Raw genomic sequence first — 20,771 nt, 5'->3', positions numbered from 1 at the left:
GGCAGTTCAAATCTCATCAGCTCAAGGTTGACTCAGCCTTCCATCCTTCCGAGATGGGTAAAATGAGGACTCAAGATTGTTGGGGGCAATATGCTGACTCTGTAAACTGCTTAGAGAGGGCTGTAAAAAGCACTATGAAGTAGTATATAAGTCTAAGTGCTATTACTATTGCTAATACAACCACATAGCATCACCATGGCACACAAACCAGCCAAAGCCTTCCAAAACATTTAAGTAAACTAAAAGAAGATAAAATGAAATGCATTGTAAAGATGAGCCACTATTTAAGACAAACACAAAACTAGCAAAGCACATCCATGAAGATCAACTACCATTCAGTTCAGATACAATGAAAACTGCTTAATTTCATAGTGTATGGACATAATTAACCATAGTTTCAAGTGAGAAACTGGGACAATCCTAAACCAAGCTAAATCTAAAAATCCTGGAGAATTTGTGGAAGCCTGTCATTCGGACAAATCAGCTATCAATGGGCACATGGATATAAACAATATTTATACACTATTCATAGACAATAAAAAAGTTTAAAAGAGAACAAAAAGATCAAAATACCTTGACTCCAACAATCAACACCATATAAGCAGGGATTAAGAGCGGAATTTAGATAGATAAACAATCAACCAACAATTAATCAATTAACAGCCTAATCAAGAAAGTATCAAGGTGAAAAGAACATTCCCACCAACAGTGACAGGCAAGCTATTGAATATAAACAGAGACCAAATTGCATTCCCATCTGGTACCGAATATATTATGTATTCTGGTTAATGAAAAGTCTGCAAGCAAACAACCAACCCCAGAAAGTACCAAGGACTCCACATACATATACATATAGAATATATACATTCAATGTAGTTGACCACAAGTTCCCATTAAATCCTTTGGAATCTTTTTAGTACATTAATAAATAAAGCTGAATTAGAAAGTAATAATAGCTTTTGAATGGTAAACTAAACTAAAAGATTAAGTGATTTAGGCTGGAGAGTTGATTTAAGAGGTGTGGAATAAATGACTAAGATAATACATATAATTAGATATTATGGAAAAAAGACAAGATCTTTTAAGAACGGCTTTCCTTTATTAAATATTGAACTGATAAGTCTTAGTAGGTCCTTTTTGTTCAGATAATTGATGTTTGCATCAAATATGTCTTGCATATTTAATGCGTTGCTTGCTGCTACTCTCCATCCTTTTTAACAATTGCATGAACTGATCTGCATATTACTGATAAACGTGGAATTATAATCCCCACACATTACTACAGAAAAGAGACAAAAGGGTGAAATTAATTCAATAGCAAAGTTTAAAGTAGCATAATATTTTACTAGGAAGTATGTTACACAAAAGAAATACCCTTAATATGCCAGCCTGTCACACTCTTTCTAATATAATCAGTAAAGAAGATGGGATAGAATTTGTTTTTGTCAAACAATGAATAGGAAGATTGCTGTGAAAGTCCTATTATGAATACATACCATTAGTCTATGTGGGACATAGAATTAATGAAACCTAAGAATTTAAGAGCTAAAGAAAGAAATGGAGCTCAAAGAGTAAAAGAGACACCCTGGAAAAAGAGAACATGCAACCTTCCCTAGTCCACTAAATATTATCAGGATGAAAATGTCCAAGTCGCCAGACTGACAGCATTTCTAGATTTCTCCACTTGACTCTGGAGGAGAACTTCTCAGTTAAAAATCCTATTTTCTGTAAAAATTGTATTATCATTGCTGTGAGCAAGCTGCTGCTCATTTCTGTCTATAGATTGGATCCATGGTGTTTCCCTTTACAGCTAAAAACTGATATGTATTTGCATATTCCGCAAGCATAGGTGCATAGCCTGAGGCCCCTTGCACACATGCAGCCTTACAGAGATTTCAAGTGTGATCCATTGGCTTAGATTGTACTACTTTGTTTTGAGGTCATTTATACATGCTGCCACTTCTGCCATCCCGGATCCTTCTTTACTCTCCACTTTAACCTTCCATGGCAGCCTCTCTGTATCATCTTCTCATTGCCACATCCTCCATTGCCACATTCTGTCATCTACTGTCTTCTCAGGCAGCCAATTCCGTTACCTTCATCACTCCTTTAACTCCATGCTCATCCTGCATTCTCAAGTCTTCCTTCCAGCCTATGCAACAATACTCAATACCACATTGTTATATTTATTTATATATAATTAGTTATTCATATGTTTATGTACCATTAATATATTTAAATACTTATTTAACTTTTGTTCAAGCTTCCTCTGTTTATCTTTTTGGTGTGGCCCCACTCTCTTTTGGTAATCATGCTCCCTTATATGCCATTTTAAGTCTGTTGCAGCCCCTTGAACAAATAAAGATGTACACTTCCTGATTACAGGATCCAAACCTGGTTATATCATTATTATTGTAAAATAATTTTATGTATTGTGGTAATCAATATTTTTAATTGTCATGTATTCATTTTGACTACTTTCAGTGACGTCTGAGTAAGTTAGGATAACTAAATTGGACACCAAGAAAATGTACAATGGTGACAAAAATAAATGCAATGCTTTGAAAGTGAGGTATTTTTCAATGTATCAATCCCTTAGTTAATTGGATAATTACTTAGATAAGCCATCTACAATTTTTGGATGGATTCAGCAGTCCTGATTGGTGAGGAAATATTGGAGATGATTTATAGGTAAACTGGCAAGTGTTAATACATTTTTAATAGAATTCCTTAAAATCTCAGCTAGCATGAGATAGCTCACCTGTTTCCAGAGGTGAAATCCAGCAGGTTCCGATAGGTTATGGAGAGCCGGTAGTGGAAATTTTGAGTAGTTCAGAGAACTGGCAAATACTACCTCTGGCTGGCCCCAGAGTGGGGTGGGAATGGAGATTTTGCAATATCCTTCTCTCAGGAGTGGGGAGGGAATGGGGATTTTGCAGTATCTTTTCCCAGCCACGCCCACCAAGCCACACCATGTCCACCAAGCCATGCTCACAGAACCGGTAGTAAAAAAATTTGAATTTCAACACTGCCTGTTTCCCACATAAAGACATGCTCAGAAACTACAAAATCGTTCCCTTATAGCCCTAGCCATTGACCCACAAACATTCTCCACCCGAAAACAACCAAAAAGATTGTACACTATTATGATATGCTTGGACCAATACTATTTGCAAGACTGCAAAATAAACTGAGCTATTTAGATTTTGTAGATCAATGGCCCTTTTGGTTAGCTATAATATTTTGGCAGTTGCAATCATGTAATAAATCTATACTAGTAACAAACTCTTTCCTTACCACCATTTCTATGAAGTGGGAGGTAGCCAGCAAGCAAATCTAAAGAGAAAATATGGAAACTCTGTGGAAAGATGATTGAGCATAGCTCTGCCTCCAAAGTATTACATTTATATGGTTTTAGTGTTTTTTCCAGTTTTTCTTCAAGCCCCAAAATATACTGTCCACTCATTGGAAGAAGAGATCACAAATCTCCTGTAATACAGAATGCCTTAACTTTTGTGGTTGAGTTTTTACTAAATTACACCAAAATCATGTGCCCTTTGATCACTTGCCACATAGGAGGAGGAAAGAAATCTCTCTCCGCCTAGTTCTCTCTCATCATTTTAATCACAGACTGAAGAATGTATTTGGTTATCTTCCATTCTTCTCTTTCTTTTCTTACATACTGAGTATCTATTTATATCTCATCTCTTTTATTGGCTGTACCAATAATATTGTTGGAGCTTTGAGTGAATGAACGTGAGTAAACTAAACAGTGAACCTTTGAGGTTAATGCTGAAATTGTTAAACTGTAACTCGGTGTTTGCTAAGCTGGCATTCCTGCAATTTTCAACTCCCAGATTTTTTTTTTTATTTGTCAAGCATGTATAAGATAACAGATGTAAGTATAAACTTGATTATGAATACAGGAAATAGATATGAATAGGACACGGAAGGTAGGCACATTGGTGCACTTATGCATGCCCATTACGGACCTCTTAGGAATGGGGTGAGGTCAACAATAGGCAGTCTAATGTTAAAGTTTGGGGAGTTTGGGGATGAGACCACAGAGTCAGGTAGTGCATTGACCACTCTGTTGCTGAAGTCGTATTTTCTGCAGTCGAGTTTGGAGAAGTTTACCTTAAGTTTGTATCTATTGTGTGCTCGTGTATTGTTGCAGTTGAAGCTGAAGTAGTCATTGACAGATAGGATGTTGTAGCAGATAATTTTGTGTACTATGGTTAGGTTAGACCAAAGGCAGCACAGTTCTAAGTTGTCTAAGCCCAAAATTTCAAGCCTGGTGGCATAAGGTATACTTTTGTGAGCAAAGGAGTGGGGCACTCTTTCGTGAAATATCTCTGGACTCGCTCAATTGTATTAATATCCGATATGCAAGGTGGGTTCCAGACAGATGCCAGATAGCATGGCAAAGGCTTTTGGCTTTGAAGTTGTAGTCTGACAAAACTTGGCGAATGCAAGACAGGGGACAGTGTTTATGAGGGATTGGTGGCCAGATGCTGTACCATGGCCGGCAAGAGAAAGATGAGATCATGCTATTTCATACATCTTCTCCAGACAGCTTCTTCTCGTGAATAGACTACAAGAACTGAGATTTTTGCATTCAGGTTATGAGTCAAGCCCTCAGAATTGCTCAGCTCATAAGCAACCATCAAAACTCATAATTGTAAGGTAGCCTTTATGGGCACAAAGTTCAAATGAACCTCATTTCTTAATCATTTTAGAATTAACTTTTCAAATATTAAGTACTTTCTGAATGGTAACTTTTTATAATATTTACGGTGTGAGTCTCCTTCTCCTTAGCAAAAAAAGATTTAATAATAAATCTAAGGATTTAGAAAAAAAATACTTTTTGGAATAAAAAGGAAAGATGTTTAGAGTGTGGATTTTGGATAGTTAAAACTGACTGGGGGGGCCAGATGAATTTGAAATAAGACTTTGAAATTAAATATAAGAATCCTTTTCTGTGGGAAATTGCTGGGTTTTTGGATTCCTTAGGAAAATGTATGATGGAATGGGACTTTGAAAGTTGGGTACCAGAGGGAACTAGAAGCAACAAAAAATTACAATTAAAGGAGAAGAATACTTAAAAGTCAACTCGTTAACACAAAATGGAGCAAAATACTTTAACATTGGATATTTTGAATGAAAAAGAGCCAAGGTGGCGCAGTGGTTAGAGTGCAGTACTGCAGGCTACTTCAGCTGACTGTTAGCTGCAGTTCAGCAGTTCAGAGCTCATTGGCTCAAGGTTTACTCAGCCTTCCATCCTTCCAAGGCGGGTAAAATGAGGACCCAGATTGTTGGGGGGGAATATGTTGACTCTGTAAACTGCTTAGAGAGGGCTGTAAAAGCCCTATGAAGCAGTATATAAGTCTAAGTGCTATTGCTAGAATTAGAATAGATTAGATTAGATTAGATTAGATTAGAAGAGAAGAGAAGAGAAGAGAAGAGAAGAGAAGAGAAGAGAATTCTTTATTGGCCAAGTGTGATTGGACACACAAGGAATTTGTATGGTACACCATATTCTATAGGTATTGGGAATATTATATGCAACAATGAAAAGAGAGACGGAAATGGAGTGGAGTGGAGTGGAGTGGAGTGGAAGGGAGGAGGAGAGAAAGAGTAAGGGTAGAGAGGGGAAAGAAGAGAATGGAGGGGAGGGGAGGAGAAGAGTAGAAAGGGCAGGAGATAGAAGCAGAGAAGAAGAGAGAGGGAAAATAGAGAGGGGACAGGAGAAGGAGAGAAGGAGAAAGGGAAGGAGAGGGAAGGAGAAGAGAAGGAAGGAGGGAAGGAGAGCGAAGGAGAGGGGAGGAGAGAAGAGAGGGAGGAGAAAGAAGAGGGAAGGAGAGGGATTGTTGTAAAAATGGGTGAAATATGGTGTACAGGAGAAAAGAAAACAGACGGGCAATTCCGTATTTTTTTTCCTTGAGGGTTATACTATTGAAATTATAACGGAAGATAATATGGATGCTAAAGCACATCGGTTTAGATGTTATTGCAAACTAGTTAATATTTATATGAAAATTAAAATTTTGTGTAAAAGTTAGGAGTAAATAATATGGAATAAGGAAAATAGAATGTAATTAGAAATATGTTTGTATGTATTGAAATGTAAGATACTCAAACATCGCGCCATTCACACAATAATACGTATAAACTTTTAAAAAATAATAAAAACTTGATTAAAAAAAGAATCATAAGGTACAACACTTAATGATAGTCATAGGGAACAAATAAGCAATCAAGTCGCATTAGGAAACAGTCAATATAAATCGTAAGGATACCAGCAACATACAGTCATAAGTGGGAGGAGATAGGTGATAGGAACGATGAGAAGATTAATAGTAATTTATTAGTAATAGTAATGCTATTTTTGAGCAATGGTCACAAAAGTTAATTTTAAGAATATCATAGAGAGATGATGTATAAATGATATTACAGAAGAAGAACAAGATATATCAGACAAGATTGAAATTGATTTGAATGTGGATTCAGAAAGATAAGCTACAAGAATGACACTGTAATGATATGAGGAAATGATTTTGAAGGACGAAGGAAAAGATGCTGCCAAGGGAATAATGGGCCAAGAGGGAGAGGAGGCTGCAGATGTCTAGGATCATCTGCAGTCAGATGATCCTAGGTCTGTGTGTGTTGAGGGGGGAAACATGACTTCTTAACTCAGTTATTAACAGGTACAATCTGCATACCCACACGGGCTCTGATATCACTTTTTCGCCTTTGAATCTGGTCACTGCACTGCCATAGGAAGTTTGCCTTCCCAGAATCCTTGAAGAGTCAGAATTTACTTTCATAGAATGGAATCATGGTTCTATGCTTAGATAGCCTTAAAATGGGATCCCCCACCAGATCAGTGGTGGGTTGCTACCGGTTCACCCCGGAACGGGCAAACCAATAACGGCAGCGGCAAGAGGCTCTGCCCACCCACCCAGACATCTCTGCACATGCACAGAAGCTTTTGCACATGCGCAGAAACGTCGCACAAGCGTGCACGCATCCACAAGCAAACCGGTAGCGATGGGATTTGAAACCCACTACTGCACCAGATCCCAGCTTTTGAAGCACATGTAAGCAGCAATGAAGGGGAAGAGGCAGGGAAAAAAGATGTTTCTGTACTGCTGGATTTCGCACGGTGGGTATGTAAATAAGAAAACTGAAAACTATCACTCAATGCTGCGACTAATTTCAGTCTCTAAAATAGCCATTCCTAATCTGGAGAGCTCTATAGACATATTGATTTGTCCTCTGGAATTCTGCAGATCATATCACTAAAATTCAGCAGCAAATGCAAACAACTAGGCATAAAATGTTTGCATGAGTTTCTACAAAAAAATACAGTCTAAAGAAAATGGGTACATCATATTCTTACTTGCTTAACTTATTTGACTTAATTTTCCAGTCCTTATAAAGGTAAAAAAAAAAACACCCCAAAGTTTTATTTTATACTCTCTGTTGAGGTTATGGCTGTGAATTCAAGAAGCACCTTAGCCATGAATGCCAGCTGGGTGACTTTTCGCCAGTCACTCTCTCACTTCACAGAATTGTTGTGTGGGAAAAATACAAGGGGGGGAAGTGTGTTGGATATGTTTGCTTCCTTGAGTTTGTTGTAAAAATAATTAAGGTGGGATACATACATACAAACAAGTAAATAAAAAACAGGAAGTATTGACAATTCCTAGACAATAGCATTGTAGTTTGGAGAATACCAGATTAAAGAAGACTGCCACCTAAAGAGTGATTCTGAGTAAGTCTTGAGTAGCTGGGGAATTCAGCAGTTGGAAGTCCTGACCTCTTAAAGTTGCAAAGGTTGAAAAACAATGGTCTATATAATGTTTGATTTTCTACACTGCAAATGAGAAAGTTTCAATCACTTTGCAACAAGCCATATGGAATGTATGCAAAACGATGGAAGATCTGACTCTGGCGCTGTTAATAAATACCATGTGTTGTTTTACTGTTGCTGATTTTTCTAAGTCTGGCACTATTTTCCCTTCTTTCCTGTTCTGTGTTAAAAGAAGAGCAAGAAACTGTTAAAAACATAATGAAATTTACAGAGATCAAGGACAAAGCATAAACCAACATAATTTAGCTTGAAACTTTAGGATGAACTGGACTGGCTTTATTTTATATTTAAAAACTGTGTGGGAAAGTGCCTGTTCTAGAAGAACATACAGTATCAAATCTCATGGAATTGTTTATTCGCCAGTACTCTTCAGAAAAGGAACTTTTTCACCAAAGATTTCACACACCACCTAATGAAACACTGTATATGAAGACAGAGATAGATTGCTTTCAGTCAGAATGGAGAAAATCCAACCCTCTCCTAAACTAGCCTGGGACAAGTCACCTCTCCAATTCAGCTCTCCAGTGTTGTTATGATGGCGTTCCAAATATATTAGACTACTACCACCATGATTCCCAGCAAACACAGTTGTCATTGTTGGGTGTGAATTGTTACAGTTAGAGAGCAACACATATTGGGAGCAAGTTGGAGAAAGCTATACAGGTAGTTCTCGAGTTACAACCAGAATTGAGATCAGAATTTTGTTTGCTAAGCAAGGTAGTTGTTAAAGTGGGTCATGCCCAATTTAACAACCTTTATTGTCATTGTTGTTAAATGAATCACTGCATTTTAGTGAATCATGATCATTAAGTGAATCTGGTTTCCTCCATTGACTTTGTTGCTTGCTAGCTGGGAAAGTCACCAATGGCAATCACATGATTCCAGGATTCTGCAACTGTCATACATCTATGCTGATTGACAAGCACCCAGATTTTGATCACGTGATCGTGAGGATGCTGCACTGATAATAAGTGTGAGGAACAGTTGCAAGTCACTTTTTTGAGTGCTGTTGTAACTTTACATAGTCACTAAACAAATGGTTGTAAGTTGAGGACTACCTGTAATGTTGGCTATTACTATTGTAATAATAATAGTAAAAAATAAGGTAAAGGTAAAGGTTCCCCTCACACATATGTGCTAGTCGTTCCCAACTCTAGGAGGCAGTGTTCATCTCCATTTCAAAGCCAAAGAGCCAGCACTGTCTGAAGATGTCTCCATGGCCATGTGGCCAGCATGACTAAACACCAGAGGTGCACGGAACGCTGTTAGCTTCCCACCAAAGGTGGTCCCTATTTTTCTACTTGCATTTTTTACATGCTTTCGAACTGCTAGGCTGGCAGAAGCTGGGACAAGTAATGGGAGCTCACCCCGTTACGCAGCACTAGGGATTCGAACTGCTGACCTTTTGATCAACAAGCTCAGTGTCTTAGCCACTGAGAAGTACAACGCTTAATAAGAAGGCTAGCTTACAGTTATATAGTATAGTATAGGTGGTGTTGGACTTCCGGAGGAAGAGAGAGGAACCTGCCCCACTTTACATTGAGGGGGGCTGTGTAGAGAGAGTTTCCTCCTTTAAATTCCTGGGAGTCCATCTCAGCGAAGACCTCACCTGAAAAAACAATACGATTCAGGTGGCCAGGGAGGCCCAGCAGAGACTCCATTTCCTTAGGGTCTTGTGTAAAAACAGAATGGAACAACAACTGATGACCTCCTTTTACCGGTCCACAATAGAAAGCTTCCTCACTTATTGCATCACAGTATGGTAGGCTGGTCTGACAGCCGCAGATAGAAAAACATTACAGAGGGTGGTGAGTACAGCACAAAACATCGTGGGCTGTCCCCTGATACCACTAGACGAGATCGCTAGGGCTCATTGCCTTAGAAGAGTGAGGAAAATTCTCAGGGACGACTCTCACCCTGGTCATCACTTCTTTACCCTCCTACCATTGGGAAGGAGATATAGAAGTATAACCAGCCGCACAAACAAGCTGAAAAACAGTATTCAGAAAAACTCCTGAATGAGAAACAACATCATAACTATGTAGTATGATGGACTGCAGGGCCAGTGCAATGTGTAACATGTTCACTGGTGCAATAGGACTGGGTGTTTTGTTAATATGATTTATTGGGTTAGGGATTTTCTGTCTTCACTGTGAGTTGTATTATGTTGCGGGGGGGGGTGCATTGAGGGAGCGCAACCAAGCTCATTGTGCATAAGTTGCGCACTGACAATAAAGTATAATAAAATAATAGTCTTAGCAATTAGGGAACATTATATTACCTTCAAATGTTTCCCATATGTACCCTTACTAATGTATAGAAGTCTTATTATTAAATTTTGTAAACTAGCTGTCCTATTAAGCTTTGGCTTGTTAAGTCTAAGTGACAAAAAATCCTGCCCATAGGCATTCCATCATGGTTCCATTGATCAGACTAATAAGGCTAGCTATCTAGAGAGCTATATGAACTATAGCTTCTCCTATCTTTAGTCATACTGGCTGGAAATGATGGGAGTTGCAGTTCTACAGCATTTAAGTAATCAACGTCATTGCTTTCATAAAAGTTATCAAAAGTTATTCAAGCTACTAGCTCTTTTATGTATCTTGCCCTAATCATGATGTATTTTTTGAGAATGTAAGAGACATCTCAGTTATGAACTACCTACTGTTTTCATAATTCGTTGACCCATTCTTTGATCTTGGACAAGATTAAGAATATTTTGGGCTAAGCATAGGATTCCACCACTCCAGGATGGAGTGGAATACAGTGACATGAGAAGTGAAATTCAGAGGGAAGAATAGCACAGTGTCTTTATCTATATGCAAAAAAAGAACTTAAATAAAAGTCTATATTTACAAAATATAGTCTGAGCTATAATATATAGTAATATATAATACAGATTCTTACATTTAAGGGTGGAAGGCCTCCAGACACAAGAATTTCCACTCTGCAGAACTGCCTTTCCTGCGGGAATTGAAAACTGTCCCTACTTTGCTGATCTCTGCCTGCTGTTGAAGTCATTTTTATGTAGCTTTTACTTTGGCTCAAATATTGAATATTTATTTTCAACTGGCTTCTCTGCATTTTATAGTATGGCTTGTTTTTTATTCATTTATGCTTCTATTTGTAGTCCCTCTTTCCTTAAAAACAGGGCATAATAATATAAAACCACTAATGATAAAAAATTAGTAAAAACTTTTTTAAAAAGCCAGTTAATCCCAATACATACAACCCTAAAGAAAATAAGATTCCAATATATTTATTACATTCATGAATACTTGAAGAAAGTAAGAGTATCTATCTAGGTGATAAAATATCAGTCGGGTTGATGGAACAAGTTCTAAATATTATGAAAAGACAGCAAATTGTTTCTTTTTTCTATTTATAGATCTGTTTTACTACCAGGGATGAAATCTGCACTGATAGAATCTTCTGTTTCATATGAACAATTTGGTTAATTTGGGGTATGATGTAGTTTGATTTTGGATTCTGGAAGATTATCACATCCTCAAAGTTTTAAGAACACAGGCTACTATACAGAGATTACCATTCAATACAACCATTTTAAATTTGCCCCCAAATCAGTGGTGGGTTTCAAATTTTTTTACTACTGGTTCTGTGGGTGTGGCTTGGTGGGCACGGCAGGGGAAGGATACTGCAAAATCCCCATTCCCTCCCCAATCCAGGGGAAGGTTACTGCAAAATCCCCATTTCCTCCCAATCAGATGGGACTCGGGAGGCAGAGAATAGATGGGGGCAGGGCCAGTCAGAATTTTTACTTAACTACTCAAAATTTCCATTACCAGTTCTCCAGAACTGGTCAGAACCGGTCAGAACCTGCTGAAACCCACCTCTGCCCCAAATTAATTAATTCAGCTTTCTCAGGATCACTTTAATATATTCCTCCCTTCATTCTTTTCCTCGCAGTATCCTAGAAGCCTTGCATTTTGATTCAAATATGGTTTTCAGATTGTCTTCAAAAGAGTTCTTTGTAGGATACCCTAAAATATTTTAAATGAAAGTTTCATTTAATCAAAGCTTATTGGAATATTGCCAAAACTGAGGAAAGGCACTCCCACCCACCTGTGTCCCTCCCATCTCTGCTTTTTTGAACGCCCTCCACCCTACATTGCAGGGCAGTAAGCAGCCCCAGAACAGTGTAGCCCTGGGACTACTTGAAATGCCCCAGGAAGCTGCAGCCACCCCAGTCCAATCCCACTTGCCTTCACCACCCTACACTCCGAGACCTCTTCTGCCCTGTACTCTGCCACCCCAGCTGACTTTCGCCATCATCTTCTCACTTTCAATGATGATGAGATGTATCTGGCCTGACTATTGGACTACTACTGCCAGCTGCTTTAGTGCTATGAAAAAGAGAATGACTAGGCTTCTTTCGGCTTTCTCCCCCTTTTTTACAGAGCAAAGCCATACAGCCCAGCAGCCAGAACAGGCATGGTTCATCATCATCAGTAGCAATAAGGCAAAAGTCAGCTGGGGCAATGCAAGATATGAGGGGGGGGGGCGCAAAAGGACAGAGATTGAGGAGATGGGTAAGGAAGGTGAAGTACCTCTGCGGTCATAAGTGGGAATGGATTGCCAAGTGCACAAATGTTGATCATGTGATTACAGAGGCACAGCAATAGCCATAATTTCATAAATCCCTTCAGCGCCATCATAATTTCAAATGATTGTTGAACAAATGGTTGTAAGACAAGGATTAGCTGCAGTGAAAAGTGATAATCTTAGAATTCAAAGACACATTTTCTTCTTAAGATTTAATTCTCTGCTTTTTCATTAGTTGGATTTTGAGGTTCATTTTTTGAAATTTTGAAAAGTTGGACAGAATAATTATAAGTTTCAAGCTATTTTGAGCAGCCCGTTGGAAACCTGGGAAAAATAGGACTGAGAAACAATTGAGAATTGTTTAAATTATTACTGTACATTTTTTCTAGTATTATTGGATTGCAATTAGCCCAGGTTGCATCCATCTCCTTAGTCTGAAAGGCTTGGAACAGATGTTCATTATAATATTTACATTATTGCCAGGGCCAAATGAAAAGCTGAAAAATATTCTCAAACCTCTCATATGGCTGGACACATTTTCCCTATAAATCTTGTAAATTAGATTGTCCAAAGAGTGCATTATTCACTGATCTTTAATATGCTTCCACTTCTCACATTTGCATATACATTTGTACATATGAGGAAATTATTTAGGCTTCAAGATGAAGCTAGTTGACTAAACTTTAAGACTACAGTTAACCACCATCAGAGTGACTGGTTTGGAAATCTGATATTGTTAATCCCTCGAAAGGTGCCAAGGTAGGGAAGGCTTGCTTTGAACATTGTACAAATGTTTCTTCTGTCCTTAGGCAAAAATGTATCTGTGAACACTTTGAAGTGTTTCTTTCAAAATACCAAATAAGATTGAATATGATTGTTACCTACTTTTCATCTGAATCCACATAACATGTTTGCAGAATCATCCTTACCTATTTTTCCCTTCTCCTTTTAGGTGCTGTCAGCAGCCACAAAATTTCATCACAGAATAATTATTTTTCATGGGAAGATTCCATTTTCAATACCTCCATACATGCTGCAGTTCGACATGGAAAATGGAAACTACTCACAGGCAATCCTGGTAAATTTGGAAAAAGTACTTGACAATTCTGAAAGCAATTGATACTTCAAAGCGGGACTTGCAACGTGGAGATCCTTTGAAATCCTGTTTTGTTCCTGCTGGATTCTCTGTCTTTCCTAAGCAGATTTTTTTTAAAAAAGATTATTTTATTTAACAAATTTAAAGGGGAAGTTGATGAAAACAAAGTACCAGCCCTTAGCATGGTCTTTATAAAAATGTATCTAGGCCCTGCCTAGCCCTCACAACCATTGTTGTAGCCAGCCATTCTTTCAGAAGGTGTGATCACTTGCCTTGACAACAACAAAAACTAGATGGAATGTTTTCTTCTTTTGCCAATGGATATAACTTTCTTCTATCCATTAAAACCGCAGGAGATTATGATTTTAAGCATGTTTACTCAGTGGCAGCTACTACTTCTTTCTATTTCAAGCACCAAGCTTGGACTGGAATTACCAAATATACTTGCAAGAAAGTCTCTTATTTATGCCATGTTGTTTTGAAACTCTTCGTTTTCTTTTAGAATAGAATAGAATTGGCCAAGTGTGATTGGACACACAAGGAATTTGTCTTGGTGCATATGCTCTCAGTGTACTTTTAATTCATCTTTCGTGCTTTCTTTTACTCAGAAATCACAACTAACAAAACAACAGCTTGCATGCATAGTTGTATTAGTGCAGGGTTCTCCTTTAGTCTGTATTTTCAGAGTATCTGATTATGCGGTAGCTATGCTTGACAAGATCATAATTATTGAATGAAAATATTTATTTTATTTATTTATTTATTATTCGAATTTATATACCGCCCTATCTCCCAAAGGACTCAGGGCGGTTTACAGGCATATAAAACATCAAAATCAATAAATTAAAATAATCCTTAAAAAACTTATTCTAGCGCCCGAATTATTAAAAATAGAAATATAAATATCAAATATAAATATTAAAATCAATTTAAAACCCCTCTAAATTTAAAAATCTAAGCCAGTCCTGCACAGATGAATAAATGTGTCTTGAGCTCGCGACGGAAGGTTCGAAGGTCAGGAAGTTGACGGAGTCCTGGGGGGAGTTCATTCCAGAGGGTGGGAGCCCCACAGAGAAGGCCCTTCCCTGGGCGCCGCCAACCGACACTGCCTAGCTGACGGCACCCTGAGGAGTCCCCCTCTGTGAGAGCGCACGGGTCGGTGAGAGGTATCTGGTCGCAGTAGGCGGTCCCGTAGATAACCCGGCCCTATGCCATGGAGCGCTTTAAAGGTGGTCACCAAAACCTTGAAGCGCACCCGGAAGGCCACAGGTAGCCAGTGCAGCCTGCGCAGGATGGTGTTATGCGGGAGCCACGAGGGCTCCTCTATCACCCGCGCAGCCGCATTCTGAACTAACTGCAGCCTCCGGATGCCCTTCAAGGAAGCCCCATGTAGAGAGCGCAGTAATCCAGGCGAGACGTCACAAGGCGTGAGTGACCGTGCAAAGGCCTCCCGGTCCAGAAAGGCGCAACTGGCGCACCAGGCGAACCTGGTAGAACGCTCTCCTGGAGACGGCCGTCAAATGATCTTCTAGAGACAGCCGCTCATCCAGGAGGGCGCCTAAGTTGCGCACCCTCTCCATCGGGGCCAATGACTCGCCACCGATGGTCAGCCGCGGATTTAGCTGACTGTACCGGGATGCCGCATCCACAGCCACTCTGTCTTGGAGGGATTGAGCTTGAGCCTGTTTCTCCCCATCCAGACCCGCACGGCCTCCAGGCACCGGGACAGCACTTGATAACCGTTGGGGTGGTCCGGTGTGGAAAAGTACAGCTGGGTGTCATCCGCACAGCTGGTACCTCACACCGAACCCACTGATGATCTCACCCAGCGGCTTCATGTAGATGTTGAACAGAAGGCGAGAGGATCGATCCCCGCGGCACCCCACAAGTGAGGGGCCTCGGGCCGACCTCTGCCCCTGTCAACACCGACTGCGACCGGTCGGAGAGATAGGAGGAGAACCACCGTAAACGGTGCCTCCCACTCCCAATCCCTCCAACCGCGCAGCAGGATACCATGGTCGATGGTATCGAAAGCCGCTGAGAGGTCTAATAGGACCAGGGCAGAGGAACAACCCCTATCCCTGGCCCTCCAGAGATCATCCACCAACGCGACCAAAGCCGTCTCCGTGCTGTAACCGGGCCGGAAACCGACTGAACGGGTCTAGATAGACAGTTTCATCCAGGTGTAAGGGAAACTGATATGCCACCATATTCTCAACAACCTTCGCCGCGGCAAGGTTGAGACCGGACGATAATTACCTAAAACAGCCGGGTCCAGGGAAGGCTTGAGGAGGGCCTCACCACCGCCTCTTTCAAGGCGGCCGGAAAGACACCTCCACCAAAGAAGCGCCAGAATCGCCTGAGCCAGCTCGGTCACCTCCTGCGTGGCCAGCACCAACCAGGAGGGGCACGGGTCCAGTAAACATGTGGTGGCATTCAGCCTCCCAACAACCTGTCCATGTCCTCGGAGCAACAGGGTCAAACTCATCCCATAAAATGTCACCAAGACCACCTCAGCCGCCTCACCAGATCACCGCAATCTTGGTCCAAACCATCCCGGTTGAACGATTTTATCGATAGATAACCGTTAAACTCCTCAGCACGCCCCTGCACGGGTCATCCCGCTCCCCTGGTGTAGGAGGGAGCGGTCACCCAAACAGGGCGGCTGGGCGGTTATCTGCCGATGCAATGAGGGAGGAGGCGAGCTACGCCGCTTCCTCAATGCCACTAGGTAAGTCCTAGTATAGGACTTCACTAGTGTCCGATCAGCTTCTGAACGGCTAGACCTCCAGGAACTCTCTAGGCGCCTTCTCCGCGCTCATCCTCTCAGCCCTCGGAGAACCAAGGAGCCGGTTGGGACCTGCGCCGGGTCAGAGGCCGCAAAGGCACGACACGGTCTAAGGCCCCGCCGCGCCCGCTCCCAGGCCGCAACAAGTTCCTCAACCGAGCCGTGAGCCAGACCTCAGGAAATGGCCCAAGCTCCGTCCGAACCCATCCGGGTCCATCAGGCGCCTGGGGCGGAACCAGCGTGTCGGCTCCGTCTCCCTGCGGTGGTGAATGGCGGTCAGAAAGTCCAGGCGAAGAAGAGAGTGATCTGACCATGACAAAGGTTCAATGACTATTTCCTTTAAGTCCAGATCTCTCAACCACTGACCAGAGACAAAAATCAGGTCCAGAGTGCCACCCCCAATGTGAGTAGGGCCATCAACTACTTGGGTCAGGTCCAAGGCCGTCATGGAAGCCATGAACTCCCGAGCTGCCGATGACGAGCCGGAAGATGGCAGTTAAAGTCCCCCATGACTAAAAGTCTGGGGGTCTCAACTGCCACCCCAGCCAGCACCTCCAGGAGCTCCGGCAGGGCGGCTGTCACGCTGCAAGCTGCCAGGGACGTGACCAGCAAGCCCATCTGACACCTATGACCCCACCTCACTAAGAGGGATTCACACCCGCAATCTGAGGTACAGTGGTCTCCTCGGCTCTAGACTCTCTTTAATAACAACCGCCACCCCACCACCCCTACCCTGGGCCTCGGCTGATGGAATGCACGGAAACCCGTGGGCACATCTCGACCAGGGCACGCCTTCAGTGCCCAACCAGGTCTCCGTAACGCCTATAATATCCGCGGCACCCCCCTGAATCTGATCATGTATTAGGGGGGCCTTATTGGCCACGGACCGTGCGTTGCATAACATCAGACGAAGGCCCAGGCTCTGAGGGTCTTGACCATCCGGGGGACGGGAGAAGGGAGGGGGATCGGGGCGCGCGATCGCCTGCAGACATCGAGCGCGCGCCCCCCCAAAACGATGCGGTCCCCCCCTTCCGCCAGGAGGAATAAAATACAGGAGGAATAAAAGCTAATACGAGTTTTTACATGGGTGCATTTAAAAAAAAAAGAAAGAATAATTGAAGGACACATTTTTAGCCACAAAAAGGTAGATCAGCTTCTTCTTTCCCAATCAGTTCCTGTGTAGATACATAGAATGGAAAAAAACTGAAAGACGTAAGATGCAGGATTGGGCCTACAAATTGAGTGTTTCACAATCTTAGCAGCTTGATGAAGTAGAATAGGGACTTCAAATCCACATATCTTAAAGCTGCCAAGGTTAAGAAGTACTGACTTAAAGCTTTAATATATTACTCTTTCAGTATAATATATTCCATGATGATTCACTATAAAGTACAACTATATGATTCAAAAGCTGCCTTTAGTTCAAAATTTGCCAGAATTTTAAAACTATTCAGATAGCCAAATAGAAGCTCTTTTGTTCCAATCTTTAAATATATCTTCTTGTTTCCATCAAATCTTTTTTTAAAAACTGATTTTGTCTAAAAAGCTTGAGATTTGAAGAAAGAATCTCAAGTGGAAAAGACAAAAATAATGTAGAACAACATCAATGGAAAACCTATCGCTTTTGAATATTGATGCTCGTAGCAGTCTGAAAAGGGGGAAAGATACATTTTAATGGGGAGACTATGCATTTGGTAGCACTTAAGTTCCTTTTTTTTTTGTATCTTGAAAAACATTATCTCTGTCTTGTGACTTGTTTTTTTCCTGTGCACACATACAGGGAATGAATGAGGTATAGTGAAATATAATGGAAAATACCAAAACAAGCCAAAAAGTAATGAACTGCAGCCAAGTGGCTTTGTCACATGCATATTTTCATACATGTTATATCAGGAATCCTAATTTTTATTAATGTTTAATTTCTCTTCACAGTACCTGATATTCTCTTGTTCATTTAACACAGGGGTGTCAAACTCAAGGCCTGGTGGGCTGGGGCCAGCCCGCAGGGTGCTTAGATTTGGCCCGCGGGGCCACCCTCGAAATAGTGAAGGATTAGCCTACGGTGCCTCTGTCAGTGAAAACGGAGCTCCGGGTTCCTTTTCACTGACAGAGGACTGCAGGAGGATCCCCCCAGGCCCACCTGGGCCACCACAGGTGCCCCCGACACGAATGATGTCAAGCTGGTCGTGACTACCTTGGCCATGCCCACCATCCCCCCAAGGTCAAACACAACCCTGATGCAGCAATCGAGTTTGACATCCCTGATTTAACGGATCTGAACTGACCTATTACCACCACAACAGAATCAAATCTAGGTGGCAAATTCAGTTCCATGTCAATGTAATTGAAGAACCTAGATCTGCAAACACATTGGATTCCAATTATGAAGCAAATACTTTCCTAGCTAACCTTTGATTTTCTCTTTATAGGCTGCAGTCATTGGTTTCCACCACCGTCTTTATTCAACGAGTCAAATACTTTGTCATTAGATCCATCCACGAAGAAGCTTTGGCTGTTTGATGTTGTCCATGATGCTGAAGAAAGAAATGATTTGTCAGAACAGTATCCTGACATTGTGAAAAAACTGCTGTTGCGACTCCAGCATTACTATAAGAACTCTGTCCCTGTGTTCTACCCAGAAGAGGATCCGCGCTGTGATCCATCTGCACAAGCTGCTTGGGGGCCTTGGTTGTAGGAACTTGCACAGCAAACATTATTATGTCATGCAGTAGAGTTGAAAAGTGGTTTGCCATGCTCCATTTGTGTACATCAGATGTATGTGCTCTTGCATAACGATAACAGCAACCATTCCATAAACTCAGGGATACAAATAAAGAACTCTGGGATCCTTTTATTGTACCTTGACAGTTTCAATTTCAGACATTTGGATTTATTTCTTACTCAACGAACCTGGGCAATTTTAATTTCACATTAGATTGGTCTTGAAGTTCTACCGAAATCATAAGTCTGTAATTTGGAAGTTAGTTTTTGTTCAAAGCAGAGGGTAAAGAGATGCTGCCTTTCCAAAATTTCTGGGCAGCAGCTGGGAAACATTATTTCATTTGGAAAGCTCTGAGTCATGGGTGGTGGTGGGATGATAGGGGCTTCTAAATTCCTTCACATTTGAAGTCAGATCCTGGATTTCAATATTTGCCTGAAGCAGTCAGCATTAGTGGAGGTGAGGGAGGATGCTGAAGGAATTGAGAAGAAAAAGTGAAGAAGCAGATTATTGCGCTGTCTTGGCATTTCTTCGTTCACCTTTATCTTCCCAATTAGAAGAGCATTCCAATTTTCTCATGTGTACAACTTCTTATCCAAGAAATTCACAGAACCTCTTTAGAAACTGCTGCCAAATTTTAAGAAAGTATTAAATACTATTTAATTCCAATAATCTTTTTTTTCTGATTTCATGTTTTAAATCTGGCCTTGTTAACTTTGTGGAATCTGATTTTCAGAGGCAAACTGTGGCTCATAGATTGAAGAGAGGTCATACACTCCTATAATTTACAAGGTCTTTGCTTATACAGCCTTCATTTAAAGTCTGTCTCTAAATTCTGCAGTTTGAACAGAGCAATCTTGACATATCTATTTAAATTTCAGATTTGGAACAAGACTACAGGCTCTCTCGTGGACCAATAACTGGTTTAAAAAAACCCAGATGTAATTAGCAGTTATCACAACATAGAGAAATAAAAACTAAAATCCTGGGACAATCACTCCTGCTATAACAGGTTTTTTTTAATTTCTACATAATTACCTAGAATTAGTAATGAAATGCAAAGAAGACAAATTGCTGATAATATCCAATAATTTTAGGAGATGGTATAAAAATAATTATCAAGAAAATCTGTCCAAAATAAGTGGTTAATATTATTAATATATAATAATAATAATAATAATAATAATAATAATAATAATAATAATAATAATAATAATAATAATAATAATAATAATAATAATAATAATAATAATAATAATTTAATTTATAGACCGCCCTTCTCCCGAGGGACTCAGGGCGGTGAACAGCCAGTTAAAATACAGGAAAACAGACAATATTAAAAAACAACCCTTAAAAAACTCATTCAATTGGTCAAAACTAAAACACAATTACACCCTATAAATTATTAAAAATTTAAAACCCCAATTAATCAAATTAAAAAAAATTTTAAAAAATCAAGCCAGTCCAGCGAGATGGAACAAATAGGTTTTAAGTTCGCGGCGAAAGGTCCTAAGGTCAGACAATTGTCGGAGTCCAGGGGGAAGCTCATTCCACAGGGTAGGAGCCCCCACAGAGAAGGCCCTCCCTCTGGGGGCCGCCAGCCGACATTGTTTGGCTGACGGCACCCTAAGGAGTCCCTCTCTGTGAGAACGCACCGGTCGCTGGGAGATTGAAGCCGGCAGAAGACGGTCCCGTAAATATCCCGGTCCTAAGCCATGGAGCGCTTTAA

General features: G+C 40.8%; 1 protein-coding gene across 1 annotated transcript in view; it reads left to right on the top strand.

The window, feature by feature from the left end:
• Positions 1 to 19,933, top strand: part of ARSB (arylsulfatase B) — an 85,792-nt gene extending 65,859 nt beyond the window's left edge. The window contains exons 7-8 of the mRNA XM_058169360.1: positions 13,392 to 13,517; positions 18,753 to 19,933. Of these exons, the coding sequence (XP_058025343.1) occupies positions 13,392 to 13,517; positions 18,753 to 19,018 (392 nt within the window). The 3' untranslated portion in view covers positions 19,019 to 19,933. The remainder of the gene's footprint in view (positions 1 to 13,391; positions 13,518 to 18,752) is intronic.
• Positions 19,934 to 20,771: the final 838 nt, after the last annotated feature.

The sequence above is a fragment of the Ahaetulla prasina genome, chromosome 2 (assembly GCF_028640845.1).
Source record: "Ahaetulla prasina isolate Xishuangbanna chromosome 2, ASM2864084v1, whole genome shotgun sequence".
Taxonomy (NCBI): Eukaryota; Metazoa; Chordata; class Lepidosauria; order Squamata; family Colubridae; genus Ahaetulla; species Ahaetulla prasina.
The sequence above is the reverse complement of the archived record's forward strand: the minus strand, read 5'-3'. Positions and strand labels throughout refer to the sequence as shown.